Genomic DNA, 9638 nt, shown 5'->3' on the forward strand with positions numbered 1-9638 from the left:
CGTGATGCGGGGACAGCCAGTCCGTGGTGCGGGGACAGCCCGTGGCGCGGGGACAGCCCGTGATGCGGGGACAGCCCGTGATGCGGGCAGAGCCCGTGGTGCGGGGACAGCCCGTGGCGTGGCCCCACGCGCGCTGCCCACGGCGCTCCGCACACGGCGCTCGCTCCCGCGCTCCCCCCTCCCGCAGCCCGCGCCCTTCCTCGGCGCTCGGCTATCCGCGCCTGGCCGGGCGGGGGCGGGGCCTGCATGCTGATGAGCGCGCGGCCCCATTGTGCGCGGCGGCGGCCCGGCCCCGCCCCTGGGCCCCGCCCCCCGCGGAGCCGCGGCCGCGCGCGGCTGAAGATCCCGCGCAGCCTCCGCGCAGCCGCGCGCGCCTCGCGCCGCCAGGGCCATCTTGGGCCGCCGCCGCGGTGAGAGCGGGAGCGCCGGGCGGGCGGACGGGGCGGGAGACGGGCGGGGCCGGCGGTGCCCCGGCGAGCCCCCCCGCCGTGCCGGGGGTGGTGGGGGTGGTTGCCATGGCAATGGGGGGGGGCCCGGTCCCGGGGCCTGTCCCCGCGGTGCCGCCGGGGAAGGAGCGGAGGGGGGCTGTCACCACCGGCGGTGCTATGGTGGCGGTTCCCGGGAGCCGGGGCAGGCCCGCCGCGGGGTGTTCCCTGTCCGTGTCTTTCCTCCCGACGCCCCCGTGTCCGCCGCCCTCCCGCGGCGCCGGGAGGAACCGAAAGCGCCGGTGACCCCGCGGCCCCCCGCTGCCGGGCCCGGCTGGAAATACCCCAGGCGCTGGGGCGCAATGCCGAGCCGGGGGCCCCGTCCCTTCCCCGGGAAGTCCCCGTGGTTCCCCCCGCCCGCAGGCGCGGGGGCAGCCCCCGGTGCCCGCCGCCCCGGGGAGGTCTGACGCCGCGGTGGCCGGAGCGGGGGGGCGGCCCGGAGCAGGGGCGGCGCGTGCCGGCCGGCGCCCCGTGCCAGCCGCAGGCCGGACGCCGAGTCCCGGCCGCGGAGGCTGGGGGGTCGCGAAGCCTACGGGCTGTCCCCCCGCTCGAGCCTCTCCGGGGGCGGCCGCCCCTCACCCGCCACTCCACTGCTTCCCGCAGCCCCAGTGACAGACGGTGCCGCCGTCCCGCAGTGCCCGCCGCGGCCTCGGAAGACCCAGCCCACACCCGCTGATGAGCTCCATGAACCCCATGAAACCCTCGCTGCCGCCTGCGCCCCACGGGTGGGCGCCGGGGCAGCGTCCCTCCATCCGCCCATCCACCCATCCATCCACCCATCCATCCATCCATCCATCCATTCATCCATCCATCCATCCATCTATTTCTCCATCCATTTCTCCATCCTTCCATCCATGCATCCATCCCCTTGTCTGTTCCTCCATCCCTTGCATTTTTCATCTTTTCATTTTCTCAATCCCTCCATCCCTCTGTCCTTCCATCCTTCTGTCCTTCATCTTCATTAATTTGTTTTTCTTTCTAGTGATGGTTCATTTGCATACGAGGCTGTTCCTTGGCAACCAAGCACCAATCAGCCACCGGGATCCCTCTCCGTGGTAACCACTGTCTGGGGTGTCAGCAACCCCTCACAGAGCCAGGTACCAGCAGCACCCCCTCCCCAGGCATCCACTGCACCTGGATGCCACTGCCCCTGCCTGACCCGCTGCCTCCCACTGCACCCTCCAGGTTTTTGGCAGCCCCATGGGCCCTGGGGGAAGCAGCTCCAGCACCCCACTGCTGCCTGGCATGGCAGGCACCAGCTCAGGCATGAGCTCACCGCCGTTCTTGCCACAGCAGCCCTTTGCTGAGGGGGCACCAGCAAAGGGGTATGTGCAACCAAGTGTCTATGGGCGCACTGCCTACCCCAGTGGGCCGGGCTTCGCTGCCAGGTAAGGACAGCCCTGTGCTTTGTGGCCTGGTGTGTGCCCTGATGCAGGGCCACTGCATTCCCCTTTCTGCTTTTCTGTTCTCCAGCTACAATGGTGGCCCGAGTGGCCCTGGAGGGATAGGGCTCCCCTCGCATGCCAGCCGGGCTACTGCTGATTTCACCCAGGCAGCAGCAGCTGCTGCTGTGGCTGCTGCTGCTGCCACGGCCACGGCCACAGCCACAGCGACGGTGGCTGCACTGCAGGAGAAACAGAGCCAGGAGCTGAGCCAGTATAGTGCGGTAAGAGCCTGGCTGTGGCAGAACTGGGGAGCTGACAGCCCCCCTGCCCTGCCATGACTCTTCTCTCTTCGTTGCTGCAGATGGGCACAGGGCAGTCTTTCAGCAGCCAGTTCCTGCCCCATGCTGGACCCCGTGGCCCCAACAGCATGAGCCCAGCTGGCATGGCAGGTGTTGTGGCCCCCTCTGGTGTCTCCCCTGTGAGCATGAGCCCAGTGCGGGCACCCGGGACTGGCCCCCTTTATGGTGGACAGCGAGTGCCTCAGCACACCTACCCTGGACCTCCCCAGAGCCAGCAGCTGCCCCGCCAGGGCCTCAAGCGGGCATACTCTAGTGAGGTGAGCGCTGCGTTGGTGAAGGCTGTGGCACACGGTGACCCCCTTTCCCACTGGTGCTGACTCCCTGGCCCTACAGGGGTACCCAACACAGCAGTACCTCCAGGGCGGGCAGTACGCTGCAGCTGGTGCCCAGTATGCCCCCAGCGCCCCCCAGTCCTCCGCTCCGTCCCCCTCATACCCTGGCCACAGGCTGCAGCAGAGCATGGGCCAGTACCTCTCCACTTCAGGCGGTGCTGGACCCTATTACAAGGTACCACAGGGGGAACGGTGGGCAAGGGGTGGAGGTCTGGGTGTCCACCATCCCCCGGTGCCAGCCCCTGGAGACCCTCCTCCTCCCATAGCCAGCTGACCAGTTCAATGGGCAGAGCGCCAGCTTCAGCACCTACAGCCAAGCAGCCGTCAGTGGGGTGAGTCTGGCAGCGGGTGGGGTGGGGGCTCTGCTGGCCTGGCTGGACGCTGAGGGCAGATATGCTGCCTCTACAGCCGGGCAGGTCACTGCCGGGGTACCCCAGCTCGCCGCTGGCCGGGAACCCCACGCCGCCCATGACACCAGGCAGTGGTATCCCCGCCTATGCGTCCCCTGGTCAGGATGTCAAGTCGCCCTTCCTGGCAGACATGAAGCCCAGCGTTGCCCCCCTGCACCCGTCCCCTTCAGGTGGGTGTCCCTGGTGTGAGTGAGGGGGGTGTTTTACAGAGATGACCCCCATGCCTCGAGCAGTCCGGTGTAGACCTCGCTTCTGACAGCTCCGTGGCCTTTGCCCCTTTACGTGGAGGGTGGGAGAGGCGCCAGAGAAGAGGGCATGACCACTGCCAGGGTTTGGGGGCTGACTGAGGCAGGGGGTGGGCTGCCTGTGACTAGTGGGAGGGGCTTGTTAAAAGGGTGTGGCTCAGGGGGCAGGGCCTTATCAGGAGTGCTGGTTTGGTGGGGGGCTTCAGCTTTAAGAGTGGGACCACCTGGATCGGGAGGGGCTTGGATAGGGTGCGGTTTCCTGGGACTAGCGGCAGGAATCTGCGGTGGGGTGGGTTTCCTCTACAGCGGTGGGAGTGGGGTGGCCCCCAGGGGTGGGGTCACTTCGGGTAGGAGGAGCTTCCTGCATTGCATGGGGTGCGGTTTCCGGGGTGGGCAGGGTAGCGTGGTGGAGGTTGGGCTTCCTGCAAGGTGGATCCTCATGCAGTGGGAGGAGCACGGCTGGGGCATGGCCAGGGTGTGGCTGGGGCATGGCTGGGGTGTGGCTGGCGCCCAGGGGAGGGGAAGGTGTGGGTTTCCCTGATGGTGGTGTACCACAGGGCCGGCCCCCGGTGAGGAGTTGCGACTGACCTTCCCGGTTCGGGATGGCGTGGTGTTGGAGCCCTTCCGCCTGCAGCACAACCTGGCTGTCAGCAACCACGTCTTCCAGCTCCGTGACTCTGTCTACAAAACCCTCATGATGAGGTGGGGAAGCTTTGTAGTGTCATGCAGTGCTGCTCGGGGGGTGCTGTATGGCACTGTGTGGAGTGGGGCTGTGCTGGGCAGCACAGCTAGGCACTACATGGTGCCATGTGGCACGGGGGTGTGTGGCCTGGTATGACTTGGCATGACACTGTCCTGCGTCATGGTGCGAAGCGTGGCACAGCTGTACTTGCCGTGGTTCAGCCTGCTGTCTTAGTGTTCAGCATGGTGGGACGTGGTGGGCCTGGCACAGTGCTGTGCTGTGGTACTGTTGGAGTTTGTCACAGTGCCATATGACTCAGTGTAACATAGAATGGCTTAGCACTGCATGGTTCTGCATGGCTTGGAGCAGCATGGTGTGCTGACATGGTGGTGCCATGGCTCGCGTGTGGACACACCCCCTGCCCACACCCTGCCTGTCCCCAGGCCTGACCTGGAGCTGCAGTTCAAGTGCTACCACCACGAGGACCGGCAGATGAACACCAACTGGCCGGCCTCTGTGCAGGTGAGCGTCAACGCCACGCCACTCACCATTGAGCGTGGTGACAACAAGACCTCCCACAAGCCGCTCTACCTGAAGCACGTCTGCCAGCCCGGCAGAAATACTATTCAGATCACTGTCACCGCCTGCTGCTGTGTGAGTCACCAGGAGGGTACCAGGAGAGGGAGGGTGGTGGCTGGGGCCACAGCTCAGCCTCCCATCTCTCCACAGTCCCACCTGTTCGTCCTGCAGCTGGTGCATCGGCCCTCGGTGCGCTCAGTGCTGCAGGGGCTCATCAAGAAGCGCCTGCTCCCCGCTGAGCACTGTATCACCAAAAGTGAGCACCTGGGTCTGAGGGGTTAGGAGGATGCACTGTGGCAGGGAGGCCACAGCAGCATGGGGGTGATGGTGCAGTATTGCCCAGGTTCCACCCCCATGCCAGGGTCCTGGTTCTGACCCTTGGTGCCCCCACCTTCCCAGTCAAGCGCAACTTCAGCAGTGGGACTATCCCGGGGACACCAGGGCCCAATGGTGAGGACGGTGTGGAGCAGACAGCCATCAAGGTGTCCCTCAAGTGCCCTATCACCTTCCGGAGGATCCAGCTTCCAGCCAGGGGCCATGACTGCCGGCACATACAGGTAGGGCGTGGTGATGACAGGGTGCTGGAGGTATCCCCCACCCAATATCCTGCCTCCTGCATCTCAGCTGCTCTTCCCACAGTGCTTTGACCTGGAGTCGTACTTGCAGCTCAACTGTGAGAGGGGGACGTGGCGGTGTCCTGTCTGCAAGTGAGTGGGGTCCACAATGGGGCCATGTCCTGGTGTCTCTGCCTGAAGGGTATGGGGTGTGTTTCACTACCTGTGGGGGATGTATTTCCTGCCCTGGGAGAGGAGTATTTCTTGCCTTAGGGGGAGGCTCCTGTCTGGTGGGGGTTCTCTTACCTCACTCCGTTCTCACTCTGCCCACAGTAAGACAGCCCTGCTGGAGGGGCTGGAGGTTGACCAGTACATGCTGGGCATCCTGATCTACATCCAGAAGTAAGTGCCTTCCCTTTGGCTGTCTGTCCATCCGTGCCTGGTCCTGTGCCAGTACTTGGGGGCTGTGCAGCCAGTGCCCCCAACCTCACCTCTCCTGTGCTCCTGCTGCCCCCAGTTCAGAGCATGAGGAGATCACCATTGACCCGACCTGCAGCTGGAAACCCGTCCCTATCAAACCTGATGTCCATATCAAGGAGGAGCAGGAGGGACCAGCGTTGAAGCGGTGCCGGACACTAAGTCCTGCGCACATGGTGCTGCCCAACATCATGGAGATGATTGCGGCCCTGGGGCCTGGCTCTGTGCCCTTCCCGGCATTGTCACAACCTCCAGCAGGGCCTGCCACCGACTATGGCACCCCAGGTACAGGGGGGATCCATGGGGGACAGGATCCATGGGGGACAGGACTGAACCCTATCCCTGTGTGTGTGCCCCCCAATTGCCCCATTTCCTCTCACAGGTTCCAGCTTTCTGGGTCCTGGGGGCTTCCCAGAACCTTTTGCTGCCGCTGGTGTCCCTGGCACCTCAACACTGAGTGACTTCACGCCAGGCCCCTCCTCCATCTCCTACCAGCCCAACATCCCAGGCAGCCTTCTGGCCCCTGAGAAGCCTCCTGTGCCCTCTCTGCCTGCACAGGTGAGCTGCGCTATGGGTGGAGAGACTCCCCCAAGCTCTCATGTCTCACTCTGGGGGGGCTGGGGTGTCCCAGGGGAGGGAGGATCTCATGGCTATGCTCTTTCCCCCCGCTGCCCAGCTTCCCCCTCCGGGACGAATGGAGCCGTCCCACCCCGCAGTGCAGACAGGGCTGCACAGCGCTCCCTCGGGCAGCCAGCCGAGCTCCACGCTGCACTCCCGGGGCGCAGTGGTACGGCAACCCCTGGGACCCCCGGCCCACGCTGCCGACCTCGTCTTCCCCCCCGCACCCGGCATGGCTGCGGCGGGCGATGGTTCGGAGGCTGCCCTCGACGTGAGTACTCAGGGGGGTGGACAAGGTGGCTCAGGACCCCAGGTGCTGTGGGGGGGTGGGCAGAAGCTGCAGGGAGCTGATCATCACACACTGCCGTCTCCAGCTCCTGCCTGAGCTGACGAATCCTGATGAGCTGCTCTCCTACCTGGGGCCCCCCGACCTGCCCAGCAGCAGCAACGATGACCTCCTCTCTCTCTTCGAGAATAACTGAGCCATCCTCGCCCTCCTCCCGGGGCTGGGGGGCAGCACTGTGTGCCCCTGCCTGCTGCAGAGCTGGGACCCCCCACAGCGGGGGCTTTCTCAAAGGGCTGCGATGGGACAGAGGGGCTGAGCCCCCCCAGAAGCACAAGGCTGTACATAGTGTAGAAACACTACTGCTCCCCTGAAACTCCCCATATTTAAAGGCAAGTGTGTCACTGCGGGGCTGCCCGTGCCCCCCATCAATGTGCAAATGCTGCTGTCCCTTCTACCGCACGGGTCTGGTGTGGGGTGTAGCACTCAGCTCCCACTGCCCCCGCGGCGGGTTGCCCTGTATGTCCCCGATGGCTATTAAAGGATCCTTCTGCAGGGTCATGCGTGTCCCCCCATCTTTTGTCGTCCCGCTGTGGGGCTGGCCCCGCGACCCAGCTCTGAGCGAGCAGGGGAGGGCCTCGGGTGGCTGGAGTATCCAGCTCTCTCTCCGAGCAGAGGGGGAGAGGGTGCGTGCCGAGTAGCGAGGGGATCCTGCCCTATCCCCGAGCAGCGGCGGCCGGGCCGGGCGGTGAACCGGGCCTGTGGCGTCAATCATTAACCGGGGCCGGCTGGGCGGCGCTGCGGTCGGACGGCGGAGGAGGGGAATCGGTGTCTCCCCACGTCGGGCGGTAGGCTGCCAGGGCTGGGCCGCAGATCCAGCAGCTCCAAGCCCCACACGCCCTGGTGCCGCCGCATCCGCCCCGCGTCCCGGCCCCGCGCCGCCGCCGCCGCTCCCGCCCCATCCCGCCGCTCCTTGCTCTCCGCACGGCGCATGCGCGCCGCGCCCTGCCCAGCGCCGGACCGCGGCCCCCGCCCCGCCCGCGCTTTTTTTCCCCCTTCCCCCCGCTTTCAAACCGGCGCCGCCGATTGGTTGCGTGCCCTGCCACTCCGCCACTACACCAACGGCCGTTGGCCGGCGCTGCGGGGGAGGCGGGCCCTCCTCCACCCTATATAATGGGCGGCGGGGAACTGCGCTCCTTCTGCTGCGCCGCGCCCGCCGCCCGGACGAGAGTCTGCTGTACTGCTCGTGTCTCGCCATGGCCAACCCCGTCGTCTTCTTCGACATCGCCGCTAATGGCGAGCCCCTGGGTCGCGTCACCTTCGAGGTGGGCGCGGGAGGCGACTGAGGGGGGGTGGGGGGCGCCGGTGCCATTTCCTTGCCGGGTGCGCGGGGCCGGTGGGGGGCCAGCCCGCGCTGCGCGTGCGCGGCGGGGGCGCGTTGGTGTGGCTGCGGGGCCGCGGCGCCCCCGGCCCGGCGGGGCGAACAAAGGGCCCGGAGCGGCGGCGCGGTGCCAGCCCAGGGCGCGCCATCGCCCACGGGAATCCATCCGCACCTGGGCCGCTACCGCTGCATCCCAATACGGCTGGCGTCGCCACCGCCGCGTTCCCGCCGCGCCTCCGCTCCGCCCTGGGACCGGGGGGGCGCGGCAGTTCCCCCCCCACTGCGGGTCGCGGCTGTGGCTGCTTCGCCGCCATTTTATCGCAAGGCCCCCGGAGCATCGGGATGAGCCGTGTCGGGCTCCCGGGCAGTGCTTCCCGAGTCCGGGGATGCTGGCGGAGGGTGCTGGCAACCCGATCACCGCGGGATTGTCGCTGGAGGGCAAAGCATTTATCGCCCCGCCCGGGGCGCGGAGCATCCCTGGCGCGGCTGGGCCTCCTCCGGGCGCCGCGGCTGCTGCAGATTCGGGGCCGCGTTCCCGCACGGGTGGCGCATCCAGCCGAAAATCCTCCTGAAGCGTTGGGAGGCGGCGCGCGCGCCCCGCCCAGGAAGGCTTCAGGCACATTAATGTTTAATTTAATTCAGGCCAGCGGAACGAACACTTCTCTGCCCCGCTAGTGAGATGCGCGATGGCACAGCTGTTAGTTCAGAGCTTGCAGATAACGGTGTAATGCGGGAGGAATCTAGAGCTGCTGGCACGGCTGAGAAGTGTCCCTGGGCGCTGAGCAGTGTTTGGGGGGATCCCTGCAGTGTGGAGGTGGCCTCTGGGCATGGGGGACAGTGGCCAGTCATCAACCCAGATTTGACAAATGCCTTTCCTGTCTTCACAGCTGTTTGCAGACAAGGTCCCGAAGACAGCAGGTTGGTAAAGCAATTTTGGCTGCACTGCAACTGCACCAAGCCCTAGTACTGTCCTGAACTCTCAACAAATAAAGTTTCTCATGGTGGGGTTTTATTGCCTTTGCAGAAAACTTCCGTGCTCTGAGCACTGGTGAGAAGGGCTTCGGATACAAGGGGTCCTGCTTCCACAGAATCATTCCTGGGTTCATGTGCCAGGTGCGTGGTGCTCCTGCTGCAGTGGGTGGGTGGGTGGGTCAGGCAGTCTGGCACTCAGCTGGCTGTTGGAGTTGGATACTGGTAGATTTAGAGTGAGACGTTGCACCCAGTTCCAGAGTGTTGGCACCCATGACCTGAAATGCTGCCTTTTCACAGGGTGGTGACTTCACACGCCACAATGGCACTGGAGGCAAATCCATCTATGGGGAGAAGTTCCCAGATGAGAACTTCATCCTGAAGCACACGGGTCCTGGAATCCTGTCGATGGCCAATGCCGGCCCCAATACGAACGGTTCCCAGTTCTTCATCTGCACTGCCAAGACTGAGTGGTGAGTCATGGGCTATGGGAGGAGAAGCATGGGGGTCTGCATCTGGGAGATGCCCTCTGTTGGGGGATATCGGGGGCCAGCTGTTACTGGTGCTTCTCCGGCAGGCTGGATGGCAAGCATGTCGTCTTCGGCCGCGTCAAGGAGGGGATGAATGTGGTGGAGGCCATGGAGCGCTGTGGCTCCAAAGATGGCAAAACAAGCAAGAAGATCACCATCACCGACTGCGGGCAGCTCTCGTAAACCCTTCTCTCATCAACTGACCATTCCTTGAGCAGCCTGGGCACCACATCCCACTGCAGCTCACCCGCTCCCACCCCAGTCCTGATGTACTGCTGCGTTTCTACTGGGTCACGGTCCCACTGGGCCGTAGTTACCTTCAAGTCTAAATAAAACGAGTTAAACTACA

General features: G+C 65.4%; 1 protein-coding gene across 5 annotated transcripts; it reads left to right on the forward strand.

The window, feature by feature from the left end:
- Positions 1 to 291: 291 nt before the first annotated feature.
- LOC110478300 (peptidyl-prolyl cis-trans isomerase A) lies at positions 292 to 9638 on the forward strand. Of its 5 annotated transcripts, XM_085559414.1 has the most exons (22): positions 313 to 410; positions 1089 to 1210; positions 1468 to 1582; positions 1671 to 1873; positions 1959 to 2151; positions 2232 to 2486; positions 2563 to 2736; positions 2828 to 2893; positions 2970 to 3141; positions 3774 to 3918; positions 4342 to 4552; positions 4628 to 4733; positions 4877 to 5034; positions 5117 to 5184; positions 5365 to 5433; positions 5549 to 5793; positions 5891 to 6066; positions 6185 to 6397; positions 8678 to 8708; positions 8815 to 8903; positions 9060 to 9232; positions 9337 to 9638. In XM_085559414.1, exons 2-22 carry the CDS (start codon positions 1161 to 1163, stop codon positions 9470 to 9472), a joined length of 3048 nt encoding a protein of 1015 aa, XP_085415540.1. In that variant the 5' UTR covers positions 313 to 410; positions 1089 to 1160; the 3' UTR covers positions 9473 to 9638. The 5 variants fall into 5 exon arrangements, with proteins under 5 accessions (XP_021400526.2, XP_085415538.1, XP_085415540.1 ...); XM_021544851.4 differs by lacking the exons at positions 8678 to 8708; positions 8815 to 8903; positions 9060 to 9232; positions 9337 to 9638 and adding an exon at positions 6501 to 6970 and having other exon boundaries at positions 292 to 410; XM_085559412.1 differs by lacking the exons at positions 2563 to 2736; positions 8678 to 8708; positions 8815 to 8903; positions 9060 to 9232; positions 9337 to 9638 and adding an exon at positions 6501 to 6970 and having other exon boundaries at positions 304 to 410.

This window comes from Lonchura striata, chromosome 22 (assembly GCF_050655825.1).
Source record: "Lonchura striata isolate lonStrDom1 chromosome 22, ASM5065582v1, whole genome shotgun sequence".
Classification (NCBI taxonomy): Eukaryota; Metazoa; Chordata; class Aves; order Passeriformes; family Estrildidae; genus Lonchura; species Lonchura striata.